This window comes from Fopius arisanus, unplaced genomic scaffold (assembly GCF_000806365.1).
Source record: "Fopius arisanus strain USDA-PBARC FA_bdor unplaced genomic scaffold, ASM80636v1 scaffold00071, whole genome shotgun sequence".
Taxonomy (NCBI): domain Eukaryota; kingdom Metazoa; phylum Arthropoda; class Insecta; order Hymenoptera; family Braconidae; genus Fopius; species Fopius arisanus.
This window is the reverse complement of record NW_011887810.1, coordinates 102,949-122,521: the sequence shown is the minus strand read 5'-3', so window position 1 is coordinate 122,521 and position 19,573 is coordinate 102,949. Positions and strand designations below refer to the sequence as shown.

General features: G+C 36.1%; 1 protein-coding gene across 9 annotated transcripts in view; it reads right to left on the bottom strand.

Annotated features, from left to right (window-relative positions):
• tou (toutatis) overlaps positions 1-19,573 on the bottom strand; it is a 45,019-nt gene that overhangs the window by 6,625 nt on the left and 18,821 nt on the right. For 2 of the 9 annotated variants that reach the window (XM_011309915.1, XM_011309923.1), the window contains exons 3-19: positions 15,261-15,316; positions 13,342-13,501; positions 9,680-9,913; positions 9,352-9,540; positions 8,734-8,923; positions 8,606-8,629; positions 7,926-8,172; positions 7,421-7,679; positions 6,960-7,339; positions 6,323-6,637; positions 5,989-6,263; positions 5,759-5,840; positions 4,151-4,567; positions 1,660-1,725; positions 1,467-1,511; positions 1,088-1,141; positions 110-308 (exon numbers count right to left, since the gene is read on the bottom strand). In XM_011309915.1, the coding sequence (XP_011308217.1) occupies positions 110-308; positions 1,088-1,141; positions 1,467-1,511; positions 1,660-1,725; positions 4,151-4,567; positions 5,759-5,840; positions 5,989-6,263; positions 6,323-6,637; positions 6,960-7,339; positions 7,421-7,679; positions 7,926-8,172; positions 8,606-8,629; positions 8,734-8,923; positions 9,352-9,540; positions 9,680-9,913; positions 13,342-13,492 (3,127 nt within the window). In that variant the 5' untranslated portion in view covers positions 13,493-13,501; positions 15,261-15,316. Of the gene's footprint in view, positions 1-109; positions 309-1,087; positions 1,142-1,466; positions 1,512-1,659; positions 1,726-4,150; positions 4,568-5,758; positions 5,841-5,988; positions 6,264-6,322; positions 6,638-6,959; positions 7,340-7,420; positions 7,680-7,925; positions 8,185-8,605; positions 8,630-8,733; positions 8,924-9,351; positions 9,541-9,679; positions 9,914-13,341; positions 13,502-15,260; positions 15,317-19,573 lie in introns of all 9 variants that reach the window. The other 7 variants (XM_011309922.1, XM_011309918.1, XM_011309916.1 and 4 more) reach the window with 7 other exon arrangements.

Below are 19,573 nucleotides of genomic sequence, written 5' to 3'. Positions count from 1 at the left end.
GGAATTCGAGGGGTTAAATTATGATAAATGATTGCTGTTGTGAAGGATAACAAGTCAAATTGTAAAAGATATTTAGTAAAAATCCAGACAAAAGGGTGAATAAACGAACCTGTGAGTTCCATGTCTTCCACGGGCTTTCTAATCTGCTCCACAAGCTCCATCTCGAGTTTCCTCTGCTCTGCGCGTTTCTCCTTGGTTGCAATTCTCTCAGCTCTAGCCTCGAGTCGTTTTTTCTCTCGTTCCTCCATTCGTCGACGATTCTCCAGTGCTCGAATGAGCGCCATATGCTGTCTCCTTCTCTCCCGTTCCTGGTGATTCGATAAAAGTCATCATGATTAGCTCTGCGTCGAGGGGTGCAAGCCATTAGAACGAACAATAGACGAAAAACAAAGTCCAATCAAAAATCCATCCCTCTACCCTTCACTATTTACCCCACAGGAGTTATCATTTCTAGAGTAACGAAAACCAACACCTCTAAACTAGCAAACAAAGTAGATAACTAGATGCGTAGAGCATAAGATCAGAAGAGTATCGTGCATAAGAGGAAAAAATCCTTGATGTGAGTTACGTCAGGATGAGAATTTGTTCGGTGAATTCGAAATCAGCACCAAAGTGATAAATCGAAATAATTAGTGTTTAATTCCGATATATCTCGAAAACAATTGATCCTACAATGAAATACTATAAGATCTTTTCTATCGGAAATTTAATAAGCTACAAAAAAGTCATTTGACATTTCTACATTGAATCGATAGTTTCAGAGATAGATCGATGTACCAATTAGTAAATTTGATTAGCCCGTGGTTATTGAAGTGTTTGCGATATTTTTCGCGATTTTGGGCTGAAATTTGTCATTTGGGGTGTACCAAGCTGTTCTTTTAATGCATAAAATAAATGGTAAATGACAATTATCGATGACAACAACAAATGACGTCGGCATGTAATGAACGATTGATTAATCTGGCTTTAGTTAATGAGCTCGGAAGTATTTTAGTACGAGTGCATATTCCTCTTGTTAATCTTGTGTTTTGTCGATAAATAAATAAAATCGTTTGGTTTATTTCAATATTCTGGGTATGAGACATACCAACTCGACGGTGTAGAGCATCTCGCGCTGCTTGCTGAGCTCCTGCATGTACATCTGTAGCAACAAAACACACCATCCAGTCCACCAGTGCTCAAAAAAACCTCAAACGACCCTCACATTCAACAAAATCGCATTTACAAAATTGAATTCAGTGAATTATTTATCCGTCATAACACAATATTGCGAAATTATCAGATATGTTACGGTGATTTTTATGAAATTTGGAGATTCGAGATTCTCTGATGGATATTTTTAATCAACGGTTGCAATGATTTCATTTCAAACGGAAAGCAATGAAATGCACGGCTAACTACAACACACTCTACAATCTACGATGATCACAATTTTTATCAGGTTAATTAATTTTATTATGACTCACCTGTTCCTTCAGCATCACTGCCTGCTGTCTCTTCAATTCACGCTCCTGTAATCACACATTTTTTTGTCAATTAATAATTTGTCGAATTAAAATTGTAATCATATGAATTGAAGAGGGAAAAAATTCTTTCACCATCCATAAAAGAGAAATGAAAGGCAGATTAAATATTAATGATAAATAATAATTAGTGTACCTGTTGTTTTCGTTGTTGCTCCTCCATTCGAATTTTCTCTACTTCCTCCTGTCTCTTTTTCCTCGCCTGCACATAATTCCAAAGAACAAATATTCAAACAATAAAATAAACCCATTATTTTCAACTAAAAGAAGATTCTACTAAATTAACAGAAGGAATTAGACGATCGTGGTGATGAAAAATAATGATAAATCATGTGTATCATGTGAATAACTATTCAGCACGTAGAATGAGAATCAAATAAAAATCACTTCATTTGTAAATACGGTCTCAAAATACTATGAAATTGCTGGATGTGCAGTGTTGTGGTTATTACGAATATAAGAATTGAATTTGAGTGTCACGAACACATAATTATATAAACAAATTATTAAATTTCATAATTAAACTGCAAAATGGCAAGTTGGGACAATTTGATTCTCGTATTTACCGATTTATCTCGGAAACAATGGATTCCAGGGGAAAACACTGAGTAACTTTTTTATAGCTGATTAAATTTCCAACAAAAAAGTCTTCTGGTATTTTTCACTAAAATCAATAATTTTCCCAATAAAACGATATCCAATGAAAATGTAAAACTACTATTATCTCGTTTCACCATTTCGCTGTAGAATTTAATTTTCCTCGATTAAAAATCCATAATCATGCTATTGATAAAATAAATCTTCCATATTTAATTGAAAAAATGAAATGAAAGAATGGAGAAGGGGCAGGGACTAGAGAAGTTGAATTCAACAAAATTCAGTAGCAGAGAAATGAAAGTTTACAGGTTGATTTATTTTCAGTCGAGATTTCGAGGGATATCTCTGAATCTAAGAGAGATAGCTGAATTTTCATCCACTCCTTTTGTAGAGCTGAATAAAACCTACAACTGAGATATTAACAAAAAAAATTCTATCTTTATCGGATTCAGAGATATTTCTGAAAAACTGACCAATTACTAAATCTACCGTTACCCTCTACTTTTTCGTTGTTGAATGATTTAATTAGATCTTGTGAATATCATTTCCAAGAGAATTGCGGGAGATTTCTAGTTCTAAATGAGAGTGTTCCTTTGAATGAAGTAATATTTATCTGATAGAAATAAATCAGAAGCGAAGTGTTTTCTCTTACCCTCGATTTATCGCGAGAGCAATCGAAAGATTGAATAACTTCTGTTGATTAAATTCGGTCAAAAAATAATTTCCATACAATCTCCAAAAAATATATCATTGAGATCAATCGATATATGAAAAATCATACCTCACTACTTCGCTTCTGAAATAATTTCTTTGTGCAGCGACAAGAAATGGATTCAGCTGTAAAACATGCGAGCAAGATTCAAGCAGATAATGACCCACCGAAAATATGATTAAAAAAAAAGTTCCGCGAAATTCCCTGTACAACGAACACAGTAACATAATACACAGAATAATGAAAAAGATATCCATAAAACAGCAGATAGATCAAGAGACGACAGAATAACCAGAATACGTGAAAATAGTGTATACATCAGACAAATAAACGAAAATAATAAAAATCGCCTGATTTCCTCTGAAATACTCGAGCCATGCGTAATTAAAATTAATTGATTAATCAATCGATAAATTATTTGATTATATTCATATATTTAGCTAGCTGTTATACATAGTGACAGGAGAAGCTAAGGCAAAGGAAAGTATAATTCTCATACTGCGCAAGATTGTTTTTTTTTTCTCTTCTCAATTATCGAATCCCAATGATAACTACCAATCATGGAAAATAAGACGATTGATTTCGATGTTTTACGGTATTATCTGATACTTCGACAGCCCCATTAATCGATATATTCATTCGATATATTCAGTGTCGTGTGTGCAAATGTGTTGGTCTACAGCAAACCACGACCGTCTCGTCAAACAAAATCAAATTTAAATCATAAATCAAGCTATTTGTTTATTGATTCCACTATTGACTAGCTAGACAAGCTGACTGGGGAGGGGATAATGCAGGGTTCATAGATCAGGAGAATTCATATCTAGATCGCCTCCTCGGGGTCTTTATTATTTTATCCACCTATTGCCTTTTTTAATGCGTTCCACGTACGAATTACTATCAATTTGTTCTGGGGCTCTGTCAATGCGTCGGACGTTAATTATTGAATAAGAACTTTCAGTTATTTCAAATTCTTTGAGAATATGATGAATTGAAAACAATTCATACAGTGAACCCGAAAAGGCCCTGGACTTAATTATAAAATACTAAAGAATTTCAAATTGCCTCAGGACTCCAAATAAAAAAATATATCTAAATATAAATTTTTTGGATTGTGCCGAATTGTTCGTAAGATTTTTGGAATAATAATGAATTCACTGGGGAGTAATAATTTCAGTGAAAAAAAAAAGAAAGTCGTCTTGGGAGGGTAAATTGTTTGAAATTTTCCTCTACGTCCCTGATAATTCCACTTCATTAGAAAGCTAATGCAGTTGGAACGTTGGCTTAGCAGGAAGTTTTTTGGGGGGTAAATCCTTACCTCCAGGAGTTCCTGGTTTTGCGTTTGTGTCAGTGGCTGCTGGGCGTCGGCAGTTGCCTGAGAATTGAGTGACGGTGACGAGGGTATTGAGCTACACGTTGACGAAGGTGTACTTGACAGAGCGATTACTGACGAAGGAGAGGTAGTTATCGGTGGGGTTGACATTGAAATTGGTGGCACAAGTGGATTATTCGTGAGTATACTCTTCTTCCCGATGAGCTCCAACTCGTTGTCGGTTTGCATCATATCACGATTTCTCCAGCTCTCAGCAATGCTCACACGATTTTTCCAGATGGTCGCCACTGTACTGCTTGCAAGGCCCAATTCACGTGCCACATCGCTCTTGCTTTTTCCTCTCTCGATCTCCTGAATGATCTTCATCTTCTGTTTTATCGTGAATGCAAGCCTCTTCCGTCCCTGCACCAATTTTCGCTTTTTTTTTCTTCGTCGACTCGTCGGTTCTAGTTTTTTTTTTATTGGATCGTGTTCTCGGGGGGTGTATTAGGGGTGTGTGGCTTATTCAGATAAATAGCCTTCGAGAGGATGCAATTCAGAAAATTTTCAGTTTCATTTTTTAATGTCAATCATTGTTTTCAATTCTTCTGGATAATTCGCTTCAATTGGTTTTTTTGAAAATAAATGAGAAAAAATACGAGAATCTCTAAATAATTTTCAAGAATTCTTCTAAATTATTAAATTAATTTTGTTATCAATTTGATTAATTACCAATTTTTTTTAGAAGACTCGAGAGAAAATCCTGATAAATTCGAAAAAATCATGAGTTGTTTCAGGGAATTTTGAAGAATTCCATTTTTTTCTGTTCGTCCACTCGTCGGTTGTATAATTAATTTTGTTGCATTGTGTCGGGGGTGTATTATGGTGTGTTGTGTGAATTATTAATTGAAAATAGTAAAAAAAAGTGTCCTAGGGATTCTTCGCTATATTTTCTGAGGTAGGGAAAATAAAAATTCAAGCGATTGTTGCAGCACACGTGGTCTGTTCTGAGACTTTTTCGAGGGGGGGTTTTGGGTAATTTTAAAGAGGGGATTTGATAATAACGGGGAAACATAATACGAAAATACATGCTGGGCTCTCCTGTCACTATTGCTAGCGCCTTTTGATTTGTGTCACTGTGTCCTTGGATTAACGGTGATTATTTGTAAGTTCAGGACAAACTTCAGACAGCATTACCACTCGTCAGCCTTTGACGTTTGTTATTCGATTATATTTTACATCGATTTATGATAATGTTGTGGTATATTTATGGAATAGATGTGTAAATATTGCACACACAGAAAACATGCGACACGCACGGCAGGTGAACGAAAGTTAAATACTCTTTGGTTTATTTCTTTTGAATTTATCAAATTGATAAATATCGAGAGGTGGGGAAAGGTGTGGGTGAGGGTCCCAGTGTTTTTTTTTTTAATTTTCAATTTAATCAGGTGATTTTGGATGCAATTTTGAGTGCACTATTTTATAGATTTTCTGTGGGAGTCAGACTGGGACAGTCACCTTGGAATTTGTTATGTGAATGAAAAAACAACAAGATTTTAGATAAAAAACAGTGATGGAGTTAGTTTTCGTTCAGAGGTAGAAGTGACTCACCTCCAAAAGCTGCTGATTTCGAATCTCTCGCTCTCGTCTGACAGCTTCTTGTCTCTCAGTCTTTTCCTGTTCCTTTATCAATCTGGGGATGAAACAAGGATTAGAGTTTGTCTCTCATTTTTCAATATTTGTGATCAGATTAGAATTATTTGTGAAATTTATGAAAGCTGCGTTATTTGGGTTCTACAATATTATCGAATTATTTTAGATAAATGATTGAATATTCATACCTAGCCTGTTCTTTATGTCTCTGTGCCTCTTCCTTGGCGAGTTTCTTGGCATAAGCCAATTTGTCCCTCTCATATTGACTGGTTGGTCTGACATCTCTGAATCCTCCGGCAGCCCTGAGTTCCTCCAGTCTTCGTGCCACTTCCTGGGAGCCAAGTCTCACAAATTCCGCCTCAGCCAGACCCATCGTCGGCTGGAGGAATTCTCCAACGAGAGGTTTCGACGAGTACGAGAAATTGGCAGACGTCAGGTCCGCGGGATTTTGCATTTCCAGAAACTGAAGGAAAATAATTTCATGACAATTTTTGTACTTCATTCAACTGCGAATGAACGAACCTTAAACAAATCCTGATTATTTCTGAATGTCTTGCCACAGGGGCTGTAGTACGTGACATCCCCCTTGATGACCCCAGTCTTTCCTAGCCCTTTGATAACAGTCTCCCTCTTCCAGCCCCTCTCCAGAGGCACCTGGAGATCTTTCTCACTGGGATTCAATTTTCGTCTTTTAGCACTGGGTATACCATCTGCATTATCATCATCAGTATCAGTGACGACATCCGTGTTACTGCCACTCTCACTCGTTACGTCCATGTTACTTTCCTCACCGGAAACCTCAAGCAGTTTGTTTTTCATTTTTTCCTGCAACGAACGCTACATTGGAGAGCGTTGTATTCATTAATGAAAAAAAAAATCAACCAAAACGATAAAAACATTATGAAAATAAATGTAAATTACTTCAAAGTAACTACAAATAACAAATTCTGATACTGAAAGTATAAAATGAAACTTCATTGATAAAAATGAATTTAATGCCATTGCCAATGCCAGACAAAAAGCGATCTGGTAAATGATAATGATTGAAATCAAATAAAAAGGCAAAAGTGGAATAAAAATGTGAAAAAAATATGAAATTAAATGGAGAGGCAAAAGTTGAATAATAATATGAAAAAAATATAAAAAATTATGGACATACGTGACTTTTCTCGTCAATTTGACCAGTCGCTGACGCATGTAACTGCGCAGCGAGTATATTAGATCTAAGTAACGATACTTGATGGGACAATGGTACATTTGGATCAAGTGTTGGGGTTGGTTTGATCCCCAGTGCACGACTCTGCGCTAATAATGATGCCACTGTATTCTTCTTGGGTTTCGATACACCACGTCCGAGATTTCTCGGTCTACCGTCTTTATGGTGTATCGGTGTTGTTTCACTCTCTTCACTTCCACTGCTTGGACGCTGTGGTGAGTCAGCAGCAGTGAATAGTTGAGCTAGTGAGGGACTTGGTGATGCTGGAACAGTCACTGAATTCTGGGGTACTCGTCGTGGCTTCGGTCCTGGTTTTCGTCGGGCTGAATTAAAATAATCAGACATTATCAATTCCATGGGTCATGTAGATTTTAAAATTGATAATTATTCTCGATAAGACTCACATGTGCGATCGGATGCCAACAACGATTGACTGAGATTACTTAGTTGACTGAGAGGTTGACTGCCAGATATCGGTGAACTGCTGCTCGTCGATGCTGGCTTCAATGACAGATTCAGGGGTGCGTCAGCCTCGGAGTGGCTTGTTGTGTTACTCATGGTGTACAATGGAGGAGCCGTTAATACTGATCCGTTGGTTGAATGGGCCGGTAGTTTTATCACTTCCACGCGATCCACGGAGTCCCTGTATTCGCTCGATTCACTCTGAAAAATTATCAAAATTACAATTTAAATGGAGAATTCAAAAAATAAAGGTTGACTAATTAAGAGTTTATTTCAGGAATATGAGTAAACCCAGAAGATAAAACAAAATTATCATGAGAATCTTTTTTGTAGCTCTCATCACCCTCTGCAAAAGGGGTCTTGACAAAAATGTCTCTATCTTTCTTAGATTTTTAGATTTTTAGATTTTCCTCGATAAATACAACTGGAAAACAGGTTGATATTTACCACTGGTGTACGATTGAATTTCCTCGGCTCCATAACCAGGGATGAGGTAGTTGGGGTAGTCTGATGAGCACTGAGTGCCTGCACTGAAGGTGGATGAACACTTACACTCGGTGAATCTAATGATATTGTCTTTTTCCTACCGCGATTCGTCGTACCTGGAACCTTTGGCCCGACGATACTCGATGTGTACTTAATGATTTCTGTGTCCGGTGGAAGTCTCACGCCCCCCAGGATGCTGCTTGGATCACTAAAATCAGAACTGGTTCAGTTTCATTCATTAGATGAATTCCAAATAAAAAATAATGGAAATAAATTTTGTTTAAAAATACCCAAGTACTCAACACCCACATTTAATTTATAAAATTGGGAATTCTGTTCACAATTTCCACTTTTTTATATAAATAATTGACAACTGTCAATTATGACAATGATATAAATTAATAATTATTATAATTATTATAATAATTATATTAATAATTATTAATTGTTTTTCGTCGTAATGAATTATCTTTATTTCCCCGATGAAGATTCAAGAATTTTGATATGCTCAGACGAAAATTGATGAAATCGATAAAATTCTAATGGATAAATAATAAAATAATAATGAATAAACGATATAATATTGATCGCTCGATATAAAACATCCTCGAAAGAATAAAAAGTACTTGAACATTAATCACCTTCCTTCCTTCGCTGGAGGACTACTAAATACCGTGAAAGAGACAGTATAATTTTAATGACATCATTGTAATATTCCTTGTAATAACAATATTCAGGTGATAATGATATATTAATCTTCAGTGATTACCTAACGACATTCGCCTGAGTGGTAGTGGTATTGCAACTGGTTGTCGGTGTTGTGTGATGACTCGTTGTTACAGATGCTTGACTTACAGACAAACTACTTGTATGAGTACTCGGTGTTGTGGAATTATTGTTATTCGTAGTACTGCTGCTGCTGCTGGTCGCTGTTGGTTTATGACTTTTACTTGACTTAGCTGTAATGATCAGGTCAATGGTTTTATTGAGTGATCAGGTGGAGTCGTTAAGGATGCTCCACACCCACGTATATCCAAAATTCACGTTCTTTAAATTTTTTTGACAAATTATCGATGGCATTGATGTGATAAAAACTAAAGTTTTTGCCTTTGGCCATTATTTAATAGCTCACGGAGTTTTGTGATTTTTTTAAAAACTTTGTGAGTCATTGAATAATGACAAAACGCAAATCATTACATTTTTTCACTCAATCCCATAGTAAGTTGGCCAGAAAAATGACAATAAAAATCAATTTTGGCTATATATGGGTGTAGGACACCTTCAAGGATGTTCTTGTAAAAGTTAATGAATTATATTATTAAAAATAATTGAAAAGACAAACATTCTTGATTGTTTGGAGTAGTGTGAAATTATTGGGTACACTTACACTTACTGGACTTGTGTGAGGACGACAGGGACGGTGGGTTCAGCAATGATGCTGGATATGGTGGTAGGAGGCTTTCAGCACCTGGGGGAAAACCAGGTAGACCAGCAGCACCCTGCAACCTTGCCAGGTAATCCTGTGCTGCTAAATGTGATGCCATTGTCCACCATGCTGCACTTGCTGAATTAATACCTATAAAATACCCCAGGTTCAATAATTTCCCGATTCAGGTATTTTTAGAGAATGAATCATTGAGTGATGTGGAATTTCTAGCAAATGCTCCTCCAACTATATTATTTCGGTTAAATCAATAAGTTATCTATTAATGTACCTAAACTGGCTGCTTGACTGGCAGCAACACTGAGGGTTCCAAGACTTGCATGAGAGTACGGTGGCGGTGGTGGTGGTGGAGCAGATGCTGGTGTATGACCACCAAAACCAGGTGCTGCACCACCACGTCCTAGCATGGCGTAGGCCGACGGAAGATGATGAGCACCAAGTCCATAACCACCTGGCATGCCCCCAAACAGTGACGATGCTGCACTGTCTCCACGTGGCCAATAAGCTGCAAAATAATAATCGTTGTTAATTATTGTGCTATTTAATGTTGACACATGGGTATGGCCTTGGCCAAGGCTATCACACTTGAGAGTCAAGGATGATCTGAGAAATTTTCTCCACAAATTTCTTTATTTTTAAAATAATTTGTAATTAAATTCAATCACAATGTAATTTGAACGTCAACTGAACGCTCAATTCTAATTCGTCGGTTGATGGTTTAATTTCAAGTGGAATTTTTCATGGGAATATGATCAACTAGGGTGGAAGAATATAGACGAGGGGCTGTCCAGGGCATGTTCTCTTCTTGATGTACATGGACGAGGGTCTTGCACATGCGATCCACACGACCCACCTCATGTGTTGATGGTTCTGGGATGTATGTACGAATGGCGGTACAGTATAATGCGAGGAATTTCCTTCCACCCATGTAATTTTCAGGGGGGGAAATGCGTGCATAATCAATATTGGGAATAAGTTCGCTGGGTAGAGCTCGTGTGTTTTGTGGGAATCAAACAGAACCGGTAATTTTAATATTTTGCTTCTCATTTCTAGATCTTAATCAACAAAAGCTACGAGCAAAAACGACTCATTTACCATAAATCTATTGATTTGAGGTGGAAACATGAGAGGACTTTTTTGTGACTGATTAAATTTACGATAAAAAAGTTCTCTCATTATTTTCTTCTAGAATCAATAGTTTTTGGGACAGATCGATATTTATGAAAATTGGGAACTGAAATTTGTCTCACTGCTGATATGAGTTGCACTATTTAGTTTTTTTTTGAGTTTAAAGGGAATTGTGGAAGAATCGAATGAAAATAGAAGGAGATAGATTAATAGCAATCGGTTAAATTCGATAATCGCAGATCACCTCGAATAGTCCCTCAAGTACCCTCGACAGATCTTTGACACAGAAATAATCCAGACAAGCAAAAGAAAGGCTCGTTCGATGGAAAGGACGTTCTCGTTAGTGCAATTCCGTAATTGCAATTGGTTCGCTCTCTTCCACCTCCTCTTCGTTTTCTATATCTCGGTTCTATTCCACGGCTGTCGCGTCGTTTCCGGAGGCCCTCATCCCCCAAAATCCATACTATGTGCCCAGTCCGGACATCTCACCCTCATCTCCACTTTTTTACCATTTTTGTTTCTCTCTTTTTCTCTTTTTATCTCTGTCCACACACAGACACAGAGAGAGTGCCTTTTTCATTTCTGGGAGAGATGGGAGGAGCTCACGGACTCCGATAACGAAATAAGAGTACGCAAATTCTTCATCCCCACAAGTGCATTGTTCCAATTGTTTAATAATTTTATTGCTGTTGGAAGGAGGGAATCATCTACGAGATTTTCAATGAAAAGTTTCCCTGGAGTTTCAGGAAATTTTATCGATGAATTTAATGGATGGAGAATTCAATTAGTAAATTCATGAAAACTGAAACTTCTGTTGAGTTTTTGCAAAACGTATTTTAGAAATCCATGGATATTTCTCATTTTTATGGACTTTGTTGTTAGATAGAATGCCGAGAAATTTGAATGAATAAATTGTTAATTGGGTAGTAATTTTTCCCTGGTGGTTGAAACTTTACGACGCATTTTCCCCTCAATAAAATCCAATCTCACTCGTGAAAATTACTTTTTAACAGTTTTCGCTTGAATTATCGTTCTAATAATGAAGTTAATATCGATTCTAAAAATTGATGCTCTATATTCTCCATTCAAACGTTTATTAAAAAGTGTCAATCAAAAAATTTACTAATAAATTTAAATCCATTAAACCATTAACTTCACTCGAACCATTATCGACATTAATAGTTATGAATAATAATAATCATTATTAATCAACTTGAGCCCAGAACCTATTCCTATTTTATAAATATCATTTCCCTCTTTCCATTTTTTATTTCTCGATTTTGCGAAGATTAATTAGAACAACTCATGAAAGAGAAAATGAAATACCCAAGAAGTATTCAATTTTTATGCAATTTCTCAATAGGGGAGAGGGTAAAATGCACCTTCCGAGCAGAAACTCGTTGCTCAAGAGTTTTTACTGCTTAAATGGCCTCGATAAAATGAAAATTTTAGGGGTAAGGTGGGCAAAATGGACTTTCCTCCCTCTCACCATTTTTTTTTCCAATGCTCCCAAATTGAGAGACTATAAACAACCATTAATCTCTGCTTCCTGCAAATATCATTGTTTAAGTATTTATCAATTCAATTTAGTCTACAGAATTATATTTATAATATTTAAATACGCATCGTCCTATCAATTGCTCCACCCGACATCTTTATAAAAAAAATGAGGAAAAAACTTGGAAATTATAAAGAAAAAAAGGGAAGATCCATTTTACCCTGCCCTCCCCTAGATTGAATTAAAAATGAAATTCCAAAATTGAATACATTGAATTTTTGAATAATTCAATTTTTCATTCCCTGATTCTTAAAGCTCAATCAAAGCATTAGCATTGATAATGATGGATGAGGTATGGAGGGGGTGCCTGGGGGTCCACGAAGGGGCGATTGGTTGGATTATTTTTTTTTTTCCAAATATATCGGGAGAAATATCGAGAATATTGATGTTTTCCGAGGGAATGGGCGTTGGAGACACAATGTCGGCATTTGGGATGCTGTGCAGTGTAGCGTCTAGGTTGGAGAATGATGCGAAGAGAGTTGGACGATGGGGGGGTTAAAACGGAACCCAGTGGTACTGGAAGGGAGGAAAGGGGGTGCAAAACGACGACTGTGCCGCAGCCGGGCCAGGCCAACTGAGGTGGTAATCAATAAATATACAGAACTAGCTTTTACGTGTGGTATAACGTACCATCCAGAGCCAGATTCACTATTGTCGAGATAATTAGATCCCCGAGATCACTCTCCCATCAATTTCCCAACGATCTTACCAACAACAGCAATTGAGATATAAGAAGATATCAATCAGACGAATTTATCATCAATTGAATAAATTCAAGAGAGAAGGAAGTACAATATACCAAGTGCAGTCAAGTTTTTCGGGAATATCTCGGAATCCAAGAGAGATACCGCTATTTTCATCAGAATTTCTTTTGTAGAGTCCAATGAGCTCTACAAATATGGTATCAATAAAAATTTCGCTAGGTTCGATAGATTCAGAGAAAATGAGCAGATAAATGTGATATGGAATAGCTACTCCAGAAAGAGTGGATTTGTTACTTGGTTTTGGGGGAATATCTCAGAATCTATGAGAGATGGCGAAATATTTGTCAGAGGTTATTTTGTTGAGTGAAAGTAGAGCTTGAAAAATGGTTATCATGAAAATTTAGGTTATTTTGGTGGATTCAGAGATATTTATTGTGAATCAGTTAATTGGGTGTTGTTGCTCGTTGGGAGTAATGGTGGGAATTAATTGAATGGAGTTGAATAAAATGGGTGAAGGTGAGGTAAAATGGAAGAAATACTCACCACCGAATAGTGCACTGGGATCGAGGAGCGGGTTAGCCTGATCCGCTTGTAATTTATCAGAAACGGAGGTGGCTACCGAGCCCGGTGTTGCCGTTGTTGCTGTTGTATCTCCACCTCCACCTCCGCCCGACGCGGAGTTCTCCTTCTCCATGCCAGTCTCCTGCCAATAGATACAACCAGGATACTTGATTAATTGAAAAAACTATCGTAGCCAAGCACATCAGTGTTAATAAATGCCAATGGGATTCACCCACTCTGACAATCAGCTGACTGACACTTTCCCTTGACAACCAGCTGATTAATATAAATATTGGTGACATTAAGGCGCGTTTATATAGAATTTTTTCATTTCACATTGTTCGATCGATTTTCAACGCTTTTCAAGGGTTTAAAAGTGTTTTTTTTTTTCAACTTTCCACTGATAAAATCTGGCAGTAATTCAACATTTTTGGGAAATTACGAGTTGATTTTTTGTTCTGTGAATTATGATGAAAATCTTTGATTCCATTTTTTTTTCAGTTGATTATAATAATTCTCCTAAAAATACATTTAAGGATGCTTCACACTCATATGTTGCCAAAATTGAAGCTTTTTCAATTTTTGATAAATTATCGATAGGGTTGATGGGGAAAAATATAACGTTTTTGCGTTCTGTCATTATTTAATGGCTCATGATGTTTCGTATTTTCTCTACAATTCTGCGATTCTTTTTGAAAATTTCGAGATGACGCAGAAGAACGCTATATTTTTTCAAGTCAATCCCTCAGTAAGTTTTCCACAAAAATGATAAAACGTTGTAATACATTCACATACTTGGAAGCATTTGATTCTGAACTGTCAGAATTTACATGGACTTAAAAACTCCTTCTCCTTAATCAATCAATCATTCAATTACTGGGACATAGAAATTCAGACAATAACTTCTCTGATCAATAAACAATTCGACTTGAGGATTTAGTTTAAAAATGTGAATTAAAATTGAAATAGAAAATCAAAAGATAATCTTAAAGGAAGTTTGGGCAGTAAATGGTTGCAGAGAGATTGAATGAGAATTAAAATAACTGAATGTTCAGATGACATTTCTAACAGTGTAATGGGAAAATTTAGAGGATCGATGTGATGTCAAGTGGGAATGGCGACTGGATGCAGGACCAATGCCTCGGGAAGTTGGACGATGTGGAGGTACATTGGTGAGAGGAGAGGAACCTCTGGAGGTGGAGGGAAGTGGAGGTAAGCCACCAGCAGCAATCAATACAGAGCCAGCAGAGCAAAACCATCCTCTACCCCCCTTACAATATTCTAGCTGTAGCTGGGGTTTGTCTAACCCGCATCAATGTATTTCACTTTATTAGAGTATTCCAGAGATAATTGTCAGACGTGTAATTTCTCTTTCTATTATCCATTTTCATAAATCCCTCTTGGACAACCGATTGCACTCACCTATGACCATATATGAAAATAAAATTGTCTCTGAGTTTGAACTGAAGCAAAATTCATTAGGCAAAGGAGAGAATTCAATTTTCGGGCTTGTCAATGTCTTCTTCGATGAAGATTTATTGGAAAATCACGCATTTTAGGAGAAATTATCAAAAGAGTTTTCTTCTTGGAAATTTAATCAGCTAGAAAAAAGTCTCTTAACGATTTCCCGTCAAATCGATAGCTCTCGGTACAGAGCGGTGATTAAGGAAATTTTGTTTAATTGTTTGGTGATTTACAAGAACTTTTTCTATTATATTTTGGCAATTGAACGTCACAGATTTGTAATAATGATAATAATTTAACTTATTAGTTGACTATTTAGTTCTTTAGGATAAATTTTATATTGTTCAAAAAATTATTGGACTTTTTTCAGCAGAGTTATCGTTAAGCGATAATTCGGGAAATATTACTTTGTAATAAATATAATTTTGGGCACTTACAATAAATCACAGGGCTTTAACTCATAGTAAATGACCGCTCCATGACTCCATTATACCTGAAACAGAGAAAAGAGAAGAATTACAAAACAAAATCGATAAAAAAAAGACTTATCGACAGAATGCATATATCCAGGGTGGAAAAAAAAACCGAGAATCATTTATCGCGTAAGATAACGGATTATCAGATGCTGAGAAATTCTGTTAAACATCAATTGCTCATCACTCAGAGGTATCATATAGGTATTCATTCATGAATAGTGTATCAACACACTATCAGCACTAGGAAAATCGATAATTTGAATGGGTGGGCGAGCCTCCCGCGTTAATAGTCAAATTTTTATAACGATGGGGAAATTATTGTCTATTGAATTACTATTAATGGGATGACACTAGGAAACCCATAATTTCATTACACCAATCAATTCAGGTATTCATAGAATTTCCGTTGGGAATGGGTTTTGAGGGATCGATTTTTTTATTAAAAAAAAATTGTTACTCGGTATAACAGAAGATTTTTTGAAATTACATTCGATTTAAATTTTTTTGGATTGAGATCTTTTGGATGAATTGAATAATTTCTGTTTCCAAGAATTTTGTCAGAGAAAATTGACAATGCAATTTATTCAATTATTATGATTTATTATTTATTTATTCATTTTATTAATGCAGAGAATTTTCAATTTTTTATTGAATTTCGTAGAGAAAAAATAATGGGATCCGGTAAAATCCACAAGATGTGGAAATTCTCGGCGAAGATAAACACGTTAGGAGTCGAATCCTAGAAATAGTGAAATCCTCATGAATCCCGAATTTAGTTGGAAAATCGGATGAATTTTTCCCTAGAATAAAAATCAGTGGAAAATCCCGAAAAATTCCGGATTGTTTGGAATTCGACTGTAAGGCAATTGACGAAAAGTCTGTCAAATAGATTGTTGGAATAATAAATATGAGTTTACGTGTACGTATTCTCTAATCAAGTGAAAGGATTGTCAAATCGATGATCGTTGAGATGCACGTGGTGGAAAAGGTGTTAGTGCACCTGCGCACTAGCTCAATGTACTAGTTCTCAGACACGGGTGGCCCAGATTTCCACTTGGTTAACGATCACACTAACAACGAGTGGTTCTCCCCGATAATCTTAATCCCCAAAAAATCCAACGACAAAGGAAGTACAGTTGTTCAAATGAACAATTCGAGTACCACGCAACTGCCATTTTGAATGAAACCAACGATTTCCATAACGAATTCATGTTGCAAAGTCGTGTTAATGATTAATCAACATTTCATCAATTTCCCATGATTTTCCATGATTTTCCACCATTTTCTCCAATGAAAATCACCGATTTTCAGCAACTGTTGCTAGTTTCTCCTCATTTTTAAAACCTTAAAAGTTTTTCGAGAATTTCGCCCAAACTAAAAGAGTTACTGAAATTTTCGTAATAACCTTTTCCCAAGTTCTCGATTATCTCTACAAAAAAGGTTTAAACAAAAATATCGCCGTGTCCCATATTTTCGGAGATATTTCCGAAAATCTGAGCCTAGAATAAAATCACCTCGTCTCCTGTTGCCACTCATAAACATAGTATATCATCATTCTAAAAAAAGTACGAAATTGGTTTAATTAATCCTAATTTTAGATTACTAATTACCAGTTTAAAATGGCGATGGCGATTTACCCAGAAAAGATCACAATTTTCAGGTCTTCTCTAGTTTTTTGGAGGGACTCGTCCAAACGTACGATTGGAATGAAAAAAAAAAAAACTAAAAATGGGGAACACCCTGGGGGAGAGCCTGAAAACGGGGGGCAACGACACATGCAGAAAAGGGGGAGAAGAACCCACGAAATAATTTTATCGCGTGCACTCGCTGGCCGGCTGTCTTTCCTTTTCAATGGGTACCACCTGGGGCTTTTTGCATCGAGGGCACCACAATCTTCCAAAAACCATTCAAACCCCATAACAAATTACTCTATCCCAATCTGTTAATAAATCCATCGATTCCCCATAATGCTTCCCACTGGAATCAATTCTCTAACGCCTCATCAGACAACAACCCTTCCTCCAAACATATAAAATAACAAAAAAAAAACTCATGAGTCAATTTTTACATAACCCTGTACATAAGTCTTCTATGTACTACCCTATCGCGTTGGCTGTCGATAAAAAAATTAATTATTTCTCACTGCGATAAAATCAGTAATGAAGTGCTTGAGTTCTCCAAATTACCATTTTTATCGATTATCCGATTATCATGAGAAGTATCGACTCAACGTGGAAACAGTAGAAGAGTTTTTTGTAGCTGATTAAATTATCTGTGGAAAAGCACTTTTGACATTTTTCCGTGGAATCACTGGTTTTTGAGATAAATCAGTGTTTAACAAAACTTTGGGGGAATGATGTTTTTAAAGATATAGATATTAGGATAAGTTTTTTCATTTTTCATTTGGAATTTTCCAGGAGTTTCAGAAGAACTTTTTTTAAAGTTCATGAAGAGTTGAACGACGAGGTCTTAGGAAGTGCAATTTAATTTAATTCATGGTAAATCAGGGGATTTCTGATTTAATAGAGAGTTCATTAGGATGATTCAATTTGAACCTCAAATATTCATATTTAATTCCATCAATATGAGATGAATTTTTAATTATGTAATAATTCAAGAATATATTCCCCCAAATTATTCACTCATTTCTCCATCAAATGCTTACAAAAACCAATCAAATTGAATTGCAAATAAAATTCTCATTTATACTCCTCCCTGATGAACAACTGATTATTTATCTAAAGCCCGACAAATGATAATAATATTTCGCGTGGATCTGCCAGATTGCTATTGTTTCTCTAATCCACCGATGAAGTAATTATCATGATTGGGCATCATGGGTCCCCTCCAGTTCCTGACCTGGAGAATCCAAAAAATATCTGCCCTGGTGTTCACCTAGTGAAAATACCAATGAAAAGCGAAAGAATTCAGGTATTTCATACCCTGTTTTCCAACGCGGAAGAAGCGATTCCAAAAGGAGAGGCTAGGCCATACCCACTACAGGTCGAACCGGGTCAACCGTTCACCTGGGGCTCCTCTCGTACTGTTTCACTTCTAGGCACATACCATTCATACACTCTCACAAGATAACACAACATTCAACGACAAAATCTCCAGTAATATCTATTCTTCATTGACCGATCGATTTTACCGACACAAAACCCCTGGAAAAATCACTCTTACAAAATAACTCCAATTTCGAAAAGAAAAATTAAAATAATTAAATTTTTTTAACAACCTTGGACTCAAAATTTACACAGAATTTTCGATTCAATTCGTTTACTCATTCATTTGAATTTCTGGTAGTGTCCATTTTTATATATACATGTGCAGATAATTGATATATATTCTAGGCATAAGTATTCCACACGGGCAGCTCATGAAATTGCTCTTCCAATTGGAAATCTCATGCAATCCCATACTTCATTTACACGTGCAGTCATTACTATTACCCCAAGGTCAACGCATCCCCGGCACATCTGCGGGAGCAAAAGGTGCCAATTTGGGGAATTTTTCCCCTCTAATTAGATCATAGAAAATTTTGGCCTTAACATCCTTTATATTCATCCTTTTATTATTTTATTATTATTATTATTGCAATTATTATTTTCTTGAATTCTGAATCTCCTGGAAATCCAATTATGAATAAACTTTATGGTTTTGTTTAGTTTTTTGAAAAATTATCATTTGGATCGACGAAAAAAATACCATGTTGACATTTTATCATTTAATGCCCGACAATATTTAATGTAAACTTTACAAAAAATACAGGGAACCTATTACACGCTCATAAAACATGATGAGTAATCAAATAATGATAAAACGCAATTTGACAATTTAATTTTGTTTAAAAGACAGCGGAATATGTTTAATTCAAATTGAGTTCAACCTCATTAAATTACAAATCAAAAGTACCAAGTAACTAAAAACTTTTCATGTGCCTCGACAGATGAAAACATTTATATTTATAATAAAATAAAAATCCCAAGCCCTTCCTAAACGAGAGATGAAAAAAAAAATGTATTCCGCAGTGAAAAATAAACAATTTTGACAGTTCCAATAAATAATAATAAAAGAAAAATATTGTGCCGATGGGTGCACGCAAGAGGCCATTTTCATTGGGGTTATAAAGTGTACGTGCTTGGCGTCAATTTAATCCAAGCTAGAGGCAGTGGTGCACACGTTCGTCAAACCTGTGTGCACCCACGGACCACTAGAAACTTACCGGAGGGACCAGGGGCCCTTCCCCTCAATTCTCCACTCTCTTTTTAACC